The sequence below is a fragment of the Salmo salar genome, chromosome ssa25 (assembly GCF_905237065.1).
Source record: "Salmo salar chromosome ssa25, Ssal_v3.1, whole genome shotgun sequence".
Taxonomy (NCBI): domain Eukaryota; kingdom Metazoa; phylum Chordata; class Actinopteri; order Salmoniformes; family Salmonidae; genus Salmo; species Salmo salar.
Genome location: NC_059466.1, coordinates 23,119,342 through 23,138,142, shown reverse-complemented (window position 1 = coordinate 23,138,142; position 18,801 = coordinate 23,119,342). Strand labels below are relative to the sequence as shown.

Below are 18,801 nucleotides of genomic sequence, written 5' to 3'. Positions count from 1 at the left end.
GAGATCACTCATAATGCCTTTGTATATGGTGTGTACAGGACAGGTCCTAGTACCGAGGCATGGGGGGGACACCATTGCTTTTTCAGATGCCTATAAAAGGCTATAGAGTAATAATGTAAAGAATAAAAGGAGTTGTACCTCCTTGTGGGAGTCTTTGTGTGCCTCCAGGGTCTTCATGATGGTGAGTTCAGCATAGTTCTTGAAGCGGGCCGGTTGATTTCTCAGGATCTCCTTCAGTACCCGCAGAGCCAGAGCCCGGATGGTGTGCTATATGGAGGGAAGAGGAAGAATGAGTGTCCATTAAACCTCCAAATATACACATACTGTACAGCCTTCCTGGAACCATGCATGCCCACCACACACACCCAAACCAAAACCTTTAACCCTTAGCAAGGCTTTCAAGTTAGCAGCTTAATAAACAACCTATTTGGTAGTACAGCTGCTGTCTAGTTATTCTGTATGCAAGTGTTTGACACAATCACTGCAAGTAAAACCTTTGAAATAGCAGTGATCTGTAGAATCAGAGCTGCAGGAGTATAGGATCCCTACGTCTTTATCCCCCAGCGTCTCCAGGAGCAGTAGGAGGATGGTCTTGAAGTGTTCGTCCCACACGGCCAGGCTGTCCTCTCGTGTGATCTTCAGCAGTTCCACCAAGGCCCCCTTACGCTCATCCACACGCTCGTTGTGATTGGACAGCTCCTTCAGAAGGTCTGCCACAAGGTCTGAGTGGTCCTGGGAACCTGAGGAGAGGACAGCGGGGAGCACTGGGTGAGTTGTATGGCCCATACACCTCTCAGGCCTACTTAGCGAGCTAGTATCCCCATGAACACAGCAAAATTGACAGGGAATCACTCAAGACATTGAAATGGATGGCAATGGAAACAGCAATGAAACACTTTAGAAAGAAAAAAACCAACAGTTATAGAGTAGTGAGTCTTTACCAGGAGCAAAGCCCTTAGGCAGCAACATCTTGTTTTCACCACTGCCGTCCTGCCTACGGCCTGTAGTGGGAGGGAGGGGGAGAGGAGGAAGGTAGACAATCAGGAGGGAGGAGGACTGACTACAGCCAGCAGACTCACTATTCACTGCAGATAGAGGGCTATCCTATTCCCAAAGTTTTTCATCAGCCACCATGTAACACAAGAATGGGCCAAACCTATTCTTTCTTGATGTTGCCGAAACCTGAAGACACCACACCATCATGTCATGACATTACAGGATGGATCAGACTTGGTCAACATGGAGGTGGCGTCACAGGGTTAAGGGTCAAGCAGAGGTCAAAGGTGACTCACAGTCTCTGAACTGTTCCACGTCATCGTCGAACACGGCCTCCTTTAGGGCACTCTTGTCGTAGGATGAAGTGATGGTGTCCCCATACCCGTAGGGGGCGAACTCCCTGGCCCGCGGCCCGGAGAAGGAGCGGGGAGACGGAGTGTTGAGGAGGGAGGTCTTGTTATCCAAGGCCGTCCGCCCACCCTCCACCACATCCAGCCCCAAACGGGCATCAGAGCCTGGGGAGGACGCCACACCTTCACGCCCCACCTGAAGAGATAGATAGAGAAGATACATAGTTGTAGTCAGTTTTTGACAATGACAACTTTTGATGTAAAAAGAGCTTTATAGATTAACGTGATTGATTGTTACTCATGCATGTAAAAATGGCTATGATAACCCGGGAGGAAGAAACAGGAAGCAACAGATTAGCCTAAATCTACTCTTGATTTAACAATTATCTATTTTGTAATGTGCTTCTCGTTGATGTCCGTTTCCTTCCCCAACATCAGTCAGTCAGTTTAATTTCCAGAGCTGAGGTAGTGACTCACAGCATCGTCCCTCTTCCCTCTTGGTTCGTTGAGGTCCTCCTGGCTGCGATAGCTGAAACTCTGGATGGCTTCTGTGACTCCTCGCAGGGAGCTGTAGATCTCATCAGAGTTCATGTTCTCTGTGTCATACTCCAACATACTGAGGAGACAGAGGACGACAGGGGTGAGGGGTTATTTACAGGGTGGTAAGGACAAAAAAAAACACTCATACGAAGAGACTAGTTGTATTAGTCTTATACCATGCAAGGGCTCATATTCATTGCTGTAGGTAAAATATGTATTTTGGATGCAGCTCTGACCATCGATGATTGGCGTGATGCTATAACTAAGAAGGGAGAGATAACTATCCAGAGAAGACTGGATGCCATAATGCAACATGAGACTTGAAGCAAGGAATCCCTATTGGTCGAGCGAAATTGGGAGGACTTCCAGTCCCGCCCCTCCTGGGGCCCCGCCCCCTAAGAGTGTTACCTGGGAGAGTACGCTCTGCGGAGGACCCTGAGGGCGGGGCCAGAGGGGGTGGAGGGAGGCGGAGGAGGATGAGGGGGAGGGGGGTGCTTAGACAGCCCATCGCCACTCCAACACCCACCCCACAACCGACTGTGGCCACAGCACAGCACGGCCACGAGGGAAGGACGGACAGAAGGAGGAGGGAGAGAACGGGGCAAGGTGGGGGCAACAACACAAGGGATCACACACACAGAGAAGAGAGAAATAAGGAAAAAGAGAGAAAGAAGAAGAGAAGAGTGCAGCAGAGGGAGGAGAAAAGAGAAAAAGAAACTAGTCTGATCTGAGTTGAGGTTAGAGGTCAGCATGCATTAACAAGGGAAGAGTATTAGAATGCATGGTGAAGAAGAACAAGCCATCAAACCAGCGCTCCGTGGTTTAGCCATGCATTAGGAGACACAATGACATTATCCCTGTAGATAAATGTCTGAGAAAAGGGAGGTACGTACCTCGGAGACAGCCCACCATGGGAGCAGTTGGTCGGAGAGGTGAGGGGGCTGGTCCGGCTGGGGGTGTGGCGGGGTGGGGTCCGCCCAATAGTGTTGCTGGGAGAACTCTAAGAAATAGAAAGAGAAAAACAATTTCATGACTTACAAAACTTAAAATTAACTAGTCTACCTCAGAAATGGGTTAAAAAGCTCAATCTTTCAAATCACCCCACCAAAATTGACATGGCTGCTTCCTTTACCACGCTGTTGGTGTTGCTGGAGTTCTTGAGGTGGTTGTGGAGCAGCTTGGTGGCCCCGTCCTGGAAGGTCTTGGGCAGGGCTCCCAGCAGCATGGTGAACTCTGGGGTGTTCAGCTCAAACAGAGAGATCAGCACCACCTGGGCCGCCTGGGGGGGAAGAGGACAGAGGGACATACAGTAGTCAATAGTGGGGTTATGGGCCACCTGGGGAGCAGAGGACAGAGGGACATACAGTAGTCAATAGTGGGGTTATGGACCATCTGGGGGGAAGAGGACAGAGGGACATACAGTAGTCAATAGTGGGGTTATGGGCCATCTGGGGGGAAGAGGACAGAGGGACATACAGTAGTCAATAGTGGGTTATGGGCCATCTGGGGGGAAGAGGGCAGAGGGACATACAGTAGTCAATAGTGGGGTTATGGACCATCTGGGGGGAAGAGGGCAGAGGGACATACAGTAGTCAATAGTGGGGTTATGGACCATCTGGGGGGAAGAGGGCAGAGGGACATACAGTAGTCAATAGTGGGTTATGGGCCACCTGGGGAGCAGAGGGGATAGGTACAGTAAACAGTGTGTTAGGTGGGCTTCCCCTGGGACGTAGGGTACAGACATAATAGTCAATAGTGGGTTATGTATTTATGTATTCCTACAGGGAAGCCCTACAGGGAAGACCTTTGCTCCACTAAGAGCTACATCTGTTGTCAGGTATCCCTACCAGTGGAAGGCTTGGAGGTACACAGTGAGTAGTGTTATATACTGACTAAAAGAGTACTGAGAAACCATTGGTCACTTTATCAAACACGTTTTTTTGCAACTATTGCTGTAATATAGTCCATTATATGTTTGCGGTAAGAGACATCATGCTTCGAGCAGGTCAGATATTGCTTCCAACAAGGACTGAGACATTCCCTTAATAAACACAATGTTAAATCAAGTGATTCTTTCTACTACAAACGGCCATGTTAGCATGCATATGGACAGGGTGTTAATGTGGTTCAGAACAGACAAATGTGTTCGGCACAGAGAACAGAAGAGGAAAAACCAGCAGTCAAGTTTTCACATTGTTATTCAGCAATGACATCGGCCGGGAGAACTCTCACTTCCAAACAAAAAAGCAACAATCCATTCTCACAGTCCTTACATAAATACTGTTTAGTGTTGTAGTAGTGTTCTGTTGGCCAACAAAAGTATTTTCACTCTCAAACCAGTCCATTTATCCGCAATCAAAGTCGCAAGGCATAGCTACTGTAGATTAGAGCGAGTGATAGAAAGGGCTAGAGAGGGTAAAGGTGAGGTGAAGAGGCCACACTGGAGATTCCCACTCGTTGAGGCAGTTAGGTGTCGGTGCGGCTCGGCGGGCGGAGCGTGCTTGGCGTTGGACAGTGATTGGTTGATGAGCCACTACCTGCTTACACCTCTCTTCCAGGTGCCCCTCCCCGGCCTGCTGGGACAGTAAGGCTGCCGTACCGGACCTGCCTGATAGCTCCTCCACCACCCAGTTATGAAGGGTCTGGGGCACAGTGGCAGGGGGGTAGAATTATGGGTATTGTAGTTTTGACAAAGGAAAGCAGATGTTTATAGTAGTACACTACTATAAACCTAGACATGGTTATAGCTGTAAGCCGGGTCCTCCTGTGGGATGCAGTTGAGGTATATAAAGTTTGTTTCTATTATAAAGCAATAAAAAGCATTGAAAAAAAAAAATCTTTCCCCCACCATCAAAGGTCATTTTTAGTCTACCTGTTTTTAGTACCCTACTGCGTGAGATACGCCTTGGGTTAAAACACTAGCTAGTTGAGGACTTCATTTGGAACGTCCTGCCTCAGCACAGGGAGATAGTGTCTGCTAACCCAAGGTAATTCCTGGTGGCACATGGCATCGTTGACAACCGCTTACAACATCAACAAATACAAACAAAGGAGGTAAAACCCACTGGATCGATAGCTACAGTCTATACATTGAAAAACTATTGAATGCATTTCCCCTAAAAAAAATGGTTTCTGAGTTTGTTAAGATTTATCAACAAATGATAACACACTTAATCCAAGTGAATATATCATAAAAAACAGTTCAAGCTGAATTTGTTTGAGGAAGTAGGCTAATCCAGCTGCTGTACTATTAGCAGTGCAGTATTCACATGGCTTTCTGCCTGGACAGCATGTGGTTCAGCTAGCCCTTATAGAGCAGAACATAGGGACTACAGCACCTATTGGGGCAGATACCTACAGTAAGTAGTAGTTCCTGCTTCCCACTGAGACATACCTTCCTGACGTCAGAGCTCTTGGGTTCTGTGGTCCACGTAATGATGCGAGATACAGCCAGTCGCGTTTCACTGGAGTTGACAAAGTCTGTAGGATCCATCTGTCTTCCCAGTGACTCTATGTACTTCAGGATGGCCACCTTCACCTGTGTGATACACACATGGTTTAGCTTCACGATACACACATGGTTCAGCTTCACGATACACACATGGTTCAGCTTCACGATACACACATGGTTCAGCTTCACGATACACACATGGTTCAGCTTCACGATACACACATGGTTTAGCTTCACGATACACACATGGTTCAGCTTCACGATACACACATGGTTCAGCTTCACGATACACACATGGTTCAGCTTCACGATACACACATGGTTCAGCTTCACGATACACACATGGTTTAGCTTCACGATACACACATGGTTTAGCTTCACGATACACACATGGTTCAGCTTCACGATACACACATGGTTCAGCTTCACGATACACACATGGTTCAGCTTCACGATACACACATGGTTCAGCTTCACGATACACACATGGTTCAGCTTCACGATACACACATGGTTCAGCTTCACGATACACACATGGTTCAGCTTCACGATACACACATGGTTCAGCTTCACGATACACACATGGTTCAGCTTCACGATACACACATGGTTCAGCTTCACGATACACACATGGTTCAGCTTCACGATACACACATGGTTCAGCTTCACGATACACACATGGTTCAGCTTCACGATACACACATGGTTCAGCTTCACGATACACACATGGTTCAGCTTCACGATACACACATGGTTCAGCTTCACGATACACACATGGTTCAGCTTCACGATACACACACGGTTTAGCTTCACGATACACACACGGTTTAGCTTCACGATACACACACGGTTTAGCTTCACGATACACACAGGCATTTAGCAAGTTCACTTTTAAAATGTTTGACAATATCACCATTGTATTGTAGCTACTGGCATATGAAATCTTAAATTGTTAGACCCAGAGCAACCCCCCAAAACAACCGGAATAATCTAGCCATGTGACCTTCTCTGCATACTGTACCTTGAGGTTGGGTGTCTGTGTCTGATCCACAATGAACCTCATCAGGATGTTAAACTGCTGATCAAACGGAAAAGACTCCCTGAGAAGAACAAAACAGAAAACAATATTAGTTACTAAATTGAATGAGCGAAATTACACTCAAAATGGTATTTTCACACGACTAAGCCAAAAACAGCTGTAATGAGCTGGCCTAGTTACAAATCCACCATAGTCGCTAGAACAGTGCTGAAAAGAACTGTAAAAAGAAAATATCCAAGTCAACATGGTTTGGGTCGGCATGATAGTGTAAAAATGGTTAGAGATGTTATCGGAGGGGGGATTTAGAAGTCCATACCTGGTGATGTCCAGAGCCTTCTGGACCTTGGCCTGGACAGACCCCAGCAGGTCAGCTCCCATCTTCTTCAGTAGCTGGGTGAGCAGGACGAACAGCCAGTCCTGAAGGTCCTCTCTGTGCACCAGGACAAAGTCTACAAGAGTCTCTAGAAACATACTGAACACCTGAGGAACACGCACGCACACACACACACACACACACACACACACACACACACACACACACACACACACACACACACACACACACAGCTACCATCAACAACTGACAACATATAATCTTTATAAGTAACACAGGCAATAAGTGTCTGTATAGTAGAAAACTGAGAATAAAAACACACACTTACTCTCTGTTGTTAAAATCCACACCAAAGCAGGCCATGCAACAAAACACACTCAATTAGTTTTCAGACAAATCCCTGCTAAGCAATGGGTTTTTGCATTTCAAAAGAAAAAGTTATGAGTGAGTATCATTGTATTGATATGAAACGTTCAAACAGCTGAACATCCTGTCACCTACCTTGCTGTGTGGATCAGCGAACATCCTGGTGAAGATTTCACAGAGTCTCTTCAGCTCCACCCGGCTGCAACACACAACAGCATCCGCCGGCACACATGAATAAACATAGGCACACATAACAGACATCAGAGAGGCTTGACGTAAAGCGCCTCCTTCAGGATACAGAATGCTGGAGGCCTGACAGGGAAACTGCTTTGTCTGAAATTCATCTTTAACTGCACCGTCTGACAGGCGGCTTTATACCTGCAGGCTGCTCACAAAGTCATTTCTCTCTCAATTAAGGAAAGCTATAAAAAGAAACCGATCGCAGGACCCTTGACATGCTCGCCTCTTCAAAAGTTGGACATTTTCAAAAAAGAAATGACCATGAAATATGAACGAACACAGCAGGCACAACACTCTAAACACAAACTATACCTTCTCCAAACTCTACATTATAAACACAAACCCTTATTGATTCCTTTGTAAAAGGTCCACCCCCCTGCCCTGGGCTGACCTGAGTATTCTTTGACTCTTGAGCAGGTTCTGCAGTCCCAGCAGTCCCTCCTTCCTCTCAGACCAGTTGGAGCTGGCACAGTGGTTGAGTACCTCTGCCACATCCTCTGTCTGACGCAGGTAGTGAGGGATACCTAGATAATGACAATAATTTATACAACTTAGCAGACGCTTTTATCCAACGTGAGTACGTACATTTTAGCATATGTACATCTAGCGGGAATTGAACCTACGACCTTTGTGTTGCTTGTGCCACATTCTTACCAACTGAGTAACGAAGGACAACATACCTCCGTTTCGGGAGCCGTACGACCGTTCCGAGCAGGCGCTGGACGCATCACTGTTAGCGTCATCGTCAGAATAGATACCAGGAGACTCATAGCGCCGCCTCATAGGCTTCCGCTGTTGGGAGGGGAATGGGGAGGGATGGGTTAATGGTGAGTTCATAGGTCATAGCACCAGGAGAAAAGTGGGACAGACAGACAAACTCTGTAGGAAAAGCTTGGTCACTCAAACTCAGCCATGATGTAGGATTTGATGAGCTACGATGCACAAGTTCTAGTAGGTTGCCATTCGCAATTAATGAGGTATTGCCATGCAATTTTTTCCAACTGTTGATTTATCATGATTGATATGGACATGCAATGAGATTATTAAATTATGTTATAAGAATGCATACTGTTAATCATAATATGGGAGATTTTATTGAATAATAAATCAAATCTGCCAGTTACGCTTTTGGCCTAAGGGCAACATTTAGTGATAATATTTTTGCATGTATAATCTTTGTTGATTAGTGAATAGAATGAATATACAAACGGTACACAAATTGGACAATTACCTTATTTCTGGAGTCTCCTAATAGCTGAAGTTAAAGACAACCAATGAGGAAAGAAGAAAAGAGGTGAACTGTCAAGAAGGGAAACCATGAGTGCAGTCCTGCTGGTGAGTAAGAGAAGCCATTTTAAAATGATTTTCTCTACACATTAGCAATGTTGAATTACTTGCAGTCTAAGTTTATCCCCCATATATATTCTGATAGTCATACACAAACAAACACAAGCACTCTTGATGATTTCATGTCATTACATTTGACTTCTTAATGCAGTTCTTTTCTGCCAAATGCAAAACAGGCAAAACCCCCTGGGAGTCATTAGATTAAATAAGGCCCACAGAAAATATCCAAACACTGCATACAGCTCCACATCAATCCCTCGGCCCTTAACTGTCACTCTATCTTGAGACAAACGGTAGTGATGTCTTCAGAACTGGCAACTGGTAAGAGGTGATTGGTGACTTACCAGTGCGTCAGCCACAGCAGCCTCCACCTCAGTGCCAGTGTTGAGGACTCTCATGGCGTTCACTGAGGCAGAAATGCGGGCCTGGTGGATCAAACCAAATCGGTCTGGGGGGGAAAGAGAGGGGAGAGAGGAAATAGAGGAGAAAGCCATTGGAATTGATGTCAGGGACCTCAGAATACAGTAATCAAATCTCAGGTAAGACATGATGGGGTTTACAGGGCAAAGAAATGAAAGAGTTTGGCATGAAAACACCAAAAAGCTTGAAAGTGAAACACCAAAAAGCTTGAAAACGAAAAACACCAAAAGGTTTGACTGATAAATGAAAAAAATGATGCTGAAATAAAGATGAAGAGGCGCCAACCACCAACAGAAATCACCACAGAATGACTTGTTTGAAACACCTCATGAAAAATGAAAAAAGAACCCCACTGACACTTGCAGACGGGAAAATAAAACAAATCTGATAATGAGATACTTAATACACTAAAGTACAAATACATTATACAATGTCCAAAAAGTCAATAACAAGGCGAAAATTATATAGGTGGGGATATCATGATTACACAGTATGAAACACAAGCATTTTAAAATAAAATCACAAAATGTCATATTGAAGCAGATGATCACAACACATATGAAAAATCATCTTGTTAATTAAAAGAAAAGACCATTACAAGCTTGAAAAGTTGGAATAAATGTTGCCTCAGGGTGGGTACAGCAGGGTGGGCACAGCCCACACAGTACTATGTATGGACACATGCTGGCATAGTCACTAATATGGGGGACGGTTAAAGGGGTGGGGCATGCAGGTCACCTGACTGGCTGTGGGGGTCAGCCGTGGATAAGGCGCTGGTAGAGCGGGAGGTACGTCGGGAGGCTGTAAGGGACAGGACCGGTGAGTGACACCAGGGGCGTTAGTGACACATACACGACAGGTACCGTCCTCTGTAGACGACTAAGGCTCAGCGCCTGGCTGCATTCAGCTACTATAGCTATGACCAACCAGCCAAACAGGGGGTGCTTATATTTGTCCTGTTTCACACATGTACAAGTGTGTGTTGTGAAATGGAAATGTTTTTTTTTTTGCATATCCCACGGCGACCCTGGACCAATTAGGGTTAAGTGCCTTGCTCAAGGGCAGATTTAATCTAGTCAGCTCAGGGATACAAACTAGCAACCTTTCAGGTTACTGGCCCAATGCTCTAACTGCTAGGCTACCTGCTGCCCACATCTACAACAGTCATAGGGTAGGAGGGGTATCCCTCACGCATCCCACTTTGTCACACAATTTTGTTGCTTTTTCCCCCCTCTGTCCCCCATGACAAAGCAGTGACAAAGTTGTGTCATTTCCTGTGATGTGACAGCAACACATGAAAGAGCGGAGAAGCAGGTCAGCTATGGACATTGAATACGATGATGCATACAGTAAACTGTTTACTGTAGTCACTGCCTTTTTTCTCTGCCTCTTGATTTAGATTTATTATGAGATATGTACGATAAATGATTGGCCCTAAGTCATTGGAGCAAAAATTTCAAACAGAATCCTTTAACATCCAGAGATCGTGATCTTTTGGTGGTAATTTATTACACATTCAAAGACACAGAAAATATAGGATAACATTTGGAGCATTCCCAACAAAACAGACAGAAGACAGTGCAGTGATTATATTCCAGAACCTTTGAGAGGGTTAGTGCATGCAGACTAGATCAGAACAGGCAAAAGGAGAGGTCTATACCCCTTAGTTCTCGAGTGGGATCTTCTATCTAGATGTCCTGGGGTGTAGAGAGGCTGGGACAGAGAGTAGGGGTCTAGAGGAGGGGGACTAAGAGACTGAGGGGTGTGTACTAGTGGGCCTTGCTGCTTCCAAGAGGCTTCCTGGTGTCCGGTTGGTTGTGGTACTCACCAAGAGGCTTGAAGCCCCGAGCAGGGCTGGTGTCTCGGCTGCTTTCCCTAGATGTGTCCCTGCTGCAGCCCTGACTCATGCTGGGCCGGGGGATACGGCTCCTTGCTAGCGTGTTGTAGGAGGAGAGAGGAGTACCAGGAACAAGAGCTTTACCACACAGCCTGGCTGTCAGTAGGATGGTAGAACACAGGTTTGGGGTTAGTGAGGTGAGGCCTGGGGTGGGGCTGGGGTTGGAGACTGGGGGGAGAGTGGGGTGAGGGGTAGGAGGACTCTGGGGCGTGGTGCTGGGTTGGAGTATGCTGGACATCAGGTTAGATTTTAAACACCTACGTTAGCGCAAGTCAGTTTTTAAATGTTTTTCTTATTTCACGACAAGGTTTAGGTTGTCTGTAAAAAGACTTTTGGTATGACCGTAGCTTACAAAAGATACAGAGTTAACATACAAAACAAAAACAAAAAACAAACAATAAAAAAACATTAAGAGGGTATAAAAAAAGATATGGTCAAATCACCAAAGGAAATGAAAGACAAACAGTTCTATTCAGTTATTGTTATAATAAAAATAGACGACGAGAAGAAAACCAACGACATATCAATGGAAAACTTTCATTACATCACGTTCATTGTGTGTATCCATCATTTTTAAATCTCATCCATGGACAGATAGAAAAAAAGGCATCCTTCCCAACTCAGACGATGGTATTGTTTACAACAGACTGACAGACAGACAAGAGGGTGACCTCAGACAGCACACTTTGATAACAAGCCAAGATGGAGAGAGCTGGTTGGTCAGCCCTGGCATTGAAGAAATACACAGACCAATCAATCACAGCAATAGGACAGAGTCAGAGAAGAGCCAGTGACTCAGACTGACTGGAAGGACATAAGCTGGGCTGCTGATGACCAGGCGAGCCCTATAGAGGCTCATCCACTTCCTGAAAGAGGAGGCACCACCCCATTGATGTGACATGCCTGGAAGATGCTAACAAATACAACCAAGATGAGACCCCTCCCAAAAGTTCTACTTAGCTGCTAAGCTTGACAGACAGTTATAGTCTGAAGAAGCTGAAAGACAAACTCTTACCATTCACCCTCTACAAGGGGCCTTGACTTTTGCCATTCAGCATTTTTTCATCCATTATTTGAGCGCAAAAGGTCCATTGGTACTTCATAATAATATGGGGGTCCCTTGTTTTCAAGGCTTATCTTCTGTGTTTGTGTTACCTTGTTTTGTGTTTATGACCAGGAAACCAAGATCATGTATATCTGAGCTTCAAAGGACACTCTTGGTGTACTGTATATACTGTTATCACGAGATAGATGGGAGTGTGCAATGACGACGTTGGGCATATCATCGGTGTGGTATTATTTATCAAGCATTTCGCTACACCCGCAATAACATCTGCTAAATATGTGTATGTGACTAATAAAATGTCATTTGATCAGCATGTGCTGTATGCTCTATGCTATGTATGTGCATCCGGAATGTAGGTTATATAATGCACTGTTTATTAAAGCAGTTACTTAGTTACTATGTGCGTTGTTAGCAAATGACAAATGTATTTTTCCTAGTGTATAGAGTGCATGCATGCTCTATGTTGGGTTTACTTGCATGATGCTGATATTGTGATATAAATGTCCCTTACCTAGGCCCAGTCTGTTGGGCGAGGAATCTCTACTGCAGCCCTGGCTGCGGGGGACCTTGCTCCTCTTGTCTGCAGGTGTGCTGGAGGTTGCAGGGGGCCTGCTGATCCTCCCGTACCCAGACGAGTGGCCCAGCAGCTTACCAGGGGAACTGGAGCGGCTGCCAGCTGCAGCAAGGATAACACACAGGACCCACAGTCAGAGAGAGTGAGACGTTACACCCTTTCAGACAAGATATGATGGGTCACAGCGAGCGACGCACCTCTCCATGGCATGCTGGGAAGGTTCTGTCACGGCTCAAAGCTGAATTCCCTCATGCTCTGCCTCCCTCTTTCTGGGGATGTTTCATTACTTCATTGTTTCTAAAGGTATATGTTGCTTTTATTGTGGTAATAACACCTAGCAGACACTTTTATCTAAAGTGACTTATAGTACAGTGAGAGCATAATATGTGTATGTGATCCCAGTGAGAATAGAACCCACGACCTTGGATTTGCTAGCGCCACATTTTTACCAACTGGGCACATACAATGTGTTTAGAGTGCTTTGGGACACTGATATTCTCTGTATATCTTACTAGGCGGATAACATAGACATGGGATTTCAGCTTTGATGAGATAAATAGTGACAGACAAACAGCTAACAGTTGCAGGACAAACAAGATGGGGTTAAATCCAGGGTGTAACTGGGCTTTGGGAAAACAAGCCAGTGATTACAACAACGAAAACAGTTCAGAGGACATAGACAACCACCAATATTAACGACATTGGACAACAACCAATATTAACAACGAAATGTAACAATCAACAATTTAAGATAATAAGGCAATGCGGAAGGAACCACGTATTCGACAATGCAAACTCCAAACAGCTTGTGAGACTATAAAAAAATATATATTATAATACAGACACTTGAGTTGAACGGAGCATGCTGGTATGACGTGATGAGTCTAAAAATTAAAAGAATGAGTTGATTGACATGCAGAGATCTGCAGAGGATGAAGGGGCGGGACTAAGGACTGGACGCTTTACTCTGATTGGATGAAGTTCGGGCCTTACCACCCCCAGTGGGGTTAGCAGATCTGGATCCTGTGGTTGTTATGGTAGCGAGCGGCAGAACAGGACGTGAAAATAAAACGGTCAATGTGACAGGAAGTAGTGTTTACCCAGCATGCACTGGGTCAGATGTTAACTGTGCATGTCATGTTACACGTGCAATAATCATTGAAGCCCCTCAAGGCTTCACAGACAAAGAGAAAGAAAAACCACACATAAGACACAAATACATCTTGTGAAAGGGTGCAGTAATAACAGTGGCTCCAAGTTCCTTCAGGATGCTGAAGTATACGAGGTAAAACACAGACTGACGAGAGAAACTGAAGGAGAACCTAGTATGACCTCACAGCAGGCAGGTTAAACGTCATACTGAGGGTTTACATGAAAGAGACTGGAGATGACAATGTGGACTGGCTTCCCTGCATTCAGACAGTGTGCAGTGAGGGAGAAATTCTGCTGACAGTGTGTGTGTGTGTGTGTGTGTGTGTGTGTGTGTGTGTGTGTGTACTCACGCTGGGACTGGGACATCATTTTGGCTCGGCTGCGCCCCCTGCTGTCAGTCACAGTAGCGTTGGCTCCAACGGCATTGCCGGAGCTTGTTCTCCTCGTACGCACACGGCCTGGAGACAACACACACAGGGAGAGATGGACACACACACACACACACACACACACACACACACACACACACACACACACACACACACACACACACACACACAGAGAGAGAGATGGACACACACACACACACACACAGAGACACAGAGAGAGATGGACACACACACACACACAGACACAGAGAGAGATGGACACACACACACAGAGAGAGATGGACACACACAGAGAGAGAGATGGACACACACACACACACACACAGAGACACAGAGAGAGATGGAACACACACACACAGAGACACAGAGAGAGATGGACACACACACACACAGACACAGAGAGAGATGGACACACACACACACACACAGAGAGATGGACACACACACACACACACACAGAGAGATGGACACACACAGAGAGAGATGGACACACACACACACACACACACAGAGAGATGGACACACACACACACACACAGAGAGATGGACACACACACACAGAGAGAGATGGACACACACACACACAGAGAGAGATGGACACACACACACACACACACACACACAGAGCGAGATGGACACACACATGGACACACACACACAGAGAGATGGACACACACACACACACACACACACACACACACACACAGAGAGATGGACAAACACAGGGAGATGGACAAACACAGGGAGATGGACAAACACAGGGAGATGGACAAACACAGGGAGATGGACAAACACAGGGAGATGGACAAACACAGGGAGATGGACAAACACAGGGAGATGGACAAACACAGGGAGTTAGTGAGAGAGTTGAAGACACTACACTACAAATGATACTGTATCCAGGAAGCTGTTCACCACAGTTCACTACAACACAAAACACTGAAAGAAACTACTATAAACAGACGGTGACAAAAGACCTGGCTGAGGAGAGAGAGTTCTGAAACACAGATATAGGGAGAAACAGAATATTTCTACAGATTCCCACAAAGACCACATTCTCACTCAAGGGCTCCATCAAACATGCATTGGATCTGAGAAAGGTTTGTCTTGGTTTTGCTTTTTTATTATAGTTTTTGTTGTACTTTTTACTCCTTTTTCTCCCCAATTTCGTGGTATCCAATTGGTAGTTACAGTCTTGTCCCATCGCTCCAACTCCCGTACGGACTCAGAAGAGGCGAAGGTCGAGAGCCATGCGTCCTCTGAAACACGGCCCTGCCAAGCCGCACTGCTTCATGACACACTGCTCGCTTAACTGAGAAGCCAGCCGCACCAATGTGTTGGAGAACACACTGTCCAGCTGGCGACCATGTCAGTGTGCATGCGGCCGGCCCGCCACAGGAGTTGCTAGAGCGCGATGGGACAAGGACATCCCGGGCGGGCAAACCCTCCCCTAACCCGGACGACGCTGGGCCAATTGTGCGCCGCCTCATGGGTCTCCCGGTCGAACCCGGATCTGTAATGATGCCTCAAGCACTGCAATGCAGTGCCTTAGACCGCTGCGCCACTCGGGAGGCCCGAGAAAGGTTTGTCTAATGCAACTACAGTGAGGGAAAAAAGTATTTGATCCCCTGCTGACTTTGTACGTTTGCCCATTGACAAAGAAATGATCAGTCTATAATTTTAATGGTAGGTTTATTTGACCAGTGAGAGACAAAATAACAACAAAAAAATCCAGAAAAACACAAGTCAAAAATGTTATAAATTGATTTGCATTTTAATGAGGGAAATAAGTATTTGACCCCTCTGCAAAACATGACTTAGTACTTGGTGGCAAAACCCTTGTTGGCAATCACAGAGGTCAGACGTTTCTTGTAGTTGGCCACCAGGTTTGCACACATCTCAGGAGGGATTTTGTCCCACTCCTCTTTGCAGATCTTCTCCAAGTCATTAAGGTTTCGAGGCTGACGTTTGGCAACGCGAACCTTCAGCTCCCTCCACAGATTTTCTATGGGATTAAGGTCTGGAGACTGGCTAGGCCACTCCAGGACCTTAATGTGCTTCTTCTTGAGCCACTCCTTTGTTGCCTTGGCCGTGTGTTTTGGGTCATTGTCATGCTGGAATACCCACCCACGACCCATTTTCAATGCCCTGGCTGAGGGAAGGAGGTTCTCACCCAAGATTTGACGGTACATGGCCCCGTCCATCGTCCCTTTGATGCGGTGAAGTTGTCCTGTCCCCTTAGCAGAAAAACACCCCCAAAGCATAATGTTTCCACCTCCATGTTTGACGGTGGGGATGGTGTTCTTGGGGTCATAGGCAGCATTCCTCCTCCTCCAAACACGGCAAGTTGAGTTGATGCCAAAGAGCTCCATTTTGGTCTCATCTGACCACAACACTTTCACCCAGTTGTCCTCTGAATCATTCAGATGTTCAATGGCAAACTTCAGAAGGGCATGTATATGTGCTTTCTTGAGCCTAGGGGACCTTGCGGGCACTGCAGGATTTCAGTCCTTCATGGCGTAGTGTGTTACCAATTGTTTTCTTGGTGACTATGGTCCCAGCTGCCTTGAGATCATTGACAAGATCCTTCCATGTAGTTCTGGGCTGATTCCTCACCGGTCTCATGATCATTGCAACTCCACGAGGTGAGGTCTTGCATGGAGCCCCAGGCCGAGGGAAATTGACAGTTCTTTTGTGTTTCTTCCATTTGCGAATAATCGCACCAACTGTTGTCACCTTCTCACCAAGCTGCTTGGCGATGGTCTTGTTGCCCATTCCAGCCTTGTGTAGGTCTACAATCTTGTCCCTGACATCCTTGGAGAGCTCTTTGGTCTTGGCCATGGTGGAGAGTTTGGTTGATTGGTTGCTTCTGTGGACAGGTGTCTTTTATACAGGTAACAAGCTGAGATTAGGAGCACTCCCTTTAAGAGTGTGCTCCTAGTCTCAGCTCATTACCTGTATAAAAGACACCTGGGAGCCAGAAACCTTTCTGATTGAGAGGGGGTCAAATACTTATTTCCCTCATTAAAATGCAAATCAATTTATAACATTTTGACATGCGTTTTTCTGGATTTATTTGTTGTTATTCTGTCTCTCACTGTTCAAATAAACCTACCATTAAAATTATAGACTGATCATTTCTTTGTCAGTGGGCAAACGTACAAAATCAGCAGGGGATCAAATACTTTTTCCCCTCACTGTAGTAACATCATGACCCAACACACCTTGCTTTGGAGCATGTCAAACTGTGCATATTATACACAATGTATGATATTCATTAGCAAAATCCCACATAAAATGTCTCTAGCATTATCATACTTGCAATCCAGCCAAGTAATGTTCCTAAAAGCTAGGACAACACAGACTGACGCTGAGAAAGTGATCTCTTTCCACAACAGCTGGAACTTGGCCCTTGATTAAGGAACACCTTAGCCAATAATAACTCTTACTTTCAGACAGTCTTCACAAGCGCTTTGATAAAATGTGGGTGGAAGCTATGACCTTATTTTCATTGGAAGATGTTTGTTAGGCGAGTTCCTCCTTAGTCAGAAAATGTTGCACTCGATTCTAGAACAACCGCATTACACAACAGGATAGGGGACAGCCCTTTCTTTAAACAAACAACAAACTTTGGGTCTAGAAAGTCTCAGTGACACGTAGATAATAATACGAGTAGATACAGGGGACTAAATATAGAAAACCAAGAGGTAGACGATCAGCTTGAGAAGCAGGCAAGACTAAAACTCAGCGACCTCTAACCCCTAACTCAGACCACTCACACACAGACAGAGACCACAGGGTGGGCAAGTTTCCCTGCATGCAACATTCACCTTTACACAAATATCACAGGGTCCTTTCCCTTCGCTAATCACTAATAAAACAGTACAAAAGGTAAAGGACAACGACTTAGGAGGATAACAAAATGAGTTGTGTATAACGTGCGGGGGAGGAGAGGTGTCGTGGTGTGCTGTGTTGACTGCAGATAGCTATCTAACCATGTCTGTCGTCAGTAATCAATTATTATTACCGTGTTGGTCAAACATGCAGACCTACCAGATATACCAGACGAAGGGGTCAGAATGATGTACTAGTGCACTATGGGTTAAGTTAGTGTGTAGACAACACGGAAAAGAGGACAGACAGGAGGGAGGGGGGCCAGTCGAGCAGTTGACTGTCCCCGACAGACACGGAACACAAACACACAATCTTACCAGTATCAATTTTACCAGGTGTGCCATCTTTTGAGCATAAAGCAAAGCGGCGGGGGGGGGGGGGGGGGTGGAGCAAGTGGAAGAAGAGGTATAGAGTTAGACATTAGTACCAGTTAGGCAGGAGAGAGAGAGAAAGAGAGAGAAAGAGAGAAAGAGAGAGAGAAAGAGAGAGAAAGAGAGAGAAAGAGAGCGAGAGAGCGAGAGAAGGGGTGGGGAAGGAGAGAGATAGTCATGACAGAAAGAGGCAGGAGTGAAAGAGGTGAGTGACCGGGAGAAAGAGGTCTCATTGGTAATGGACAGCAAGCAGTACACTCCACAGGGACGTGTTAGGGCAAGAACATTACGCTTCAGTAGCAAACTGCGCAATTTCTTTTGGGGGGGGGCTGTTCATCATTGGGGAGTTGTTCATCATTAATTATTACGATCTTG

The 18,801-nt window shown here is 45.8% G+C and overlaps 1 protein-coding gene across 40 annotated transcripts in view; it reads right to left on the bottom strand.

Annotated features, from left to right (window-relative positions):
* Positions 1–18,801, bottom strand: part of clasp1a (cytoplasmic linker associated protein 1a) — a 94,321-nt gene that overhangs the window by 5,675 nt on the left and 69,845 nt on the right. For 3 of the 40 annotated variants that reach the window (XM_045707236.1, XM_045707237.1, XM_045707268.1), the window contains 24 exons: positions 18,373–18,399; positions 14,123–14,230; positions 13,587–13,643; positions 12,558–12,722; positions 10,912–11,076; positions 9,822–9,884; positions 9,008–9,111; positions 8,548–8,571; positions 7,997–8,108; positions 7,708–7,840; positions 7,212–7,275; positions 7,039–7,041; positions 6,693–6,856; positions 6,359–6,437; positions 5,281–5,424; positions 4,424–4,528; positions 2,992–3,165; positions 2,780–2,886; positions 2,295–2,423; positions 1,824–1,962; positions 1,293–1,542; positions 942–1,001; positions 550–740; positions 139–267 (listed from right to left, as the gene is read on the bottom strand). In XM_045707236.1, the coding sequence (XP_045563192.1) occupies positions 139–267; positions 550–740; positions 942–1,001; positions 1,293–1,542; positions 1,824–1,962; positions 2,295–2,423; positions 2,780–2,886; positions 2,992–3,165; positions 4,424–4,528; positions 5,281–5,424; positions 6,359–6,437; positions 6,693–6,856; positions 7,039–7,041; positions 7,212–7,275; positions 7,708–7,840; positions 7,997–8,108; positions 8,548–8,571; positions 9,008–9,111; positions 9,822–9,884; positions 10,912–11,076; positions 12,558–12,722; positions 13,587–13,643; positions 14,123–14,230; positions 18,373–18,399 (2,696 nt within the window). The remainder of the gene's footprint in view (positions 1–138; positions 268–549; positions 741–941; positions 1,002–1,292; positions 1,543–1,823; positions 1,963–2,294; positions 2,424–2,779; positions 2,887–2,991; positions 3,166–4,423; positions 4,529–5,280; positions 5,425–6,358; positions 6,438–6,692; positions 6,857–7,038; positions 7,042–7,211; positions 7,276–7,707; positions 7,841–7,996; positions 8,109–8,547; positions 8,572–9,007; positions 9,112–9,821; positions 9,885–10,911; positions 11,077–12,557; positions 12,723–13,586; positions 13,644–14,122; positions 14,231–18,372; positions 18,400–18,801) is intronic. The other 37 variants (XM_045707240.1, XM_045707244.1, XM_045707241.1 and 34 more) reach the window with 37 other exon arrangements.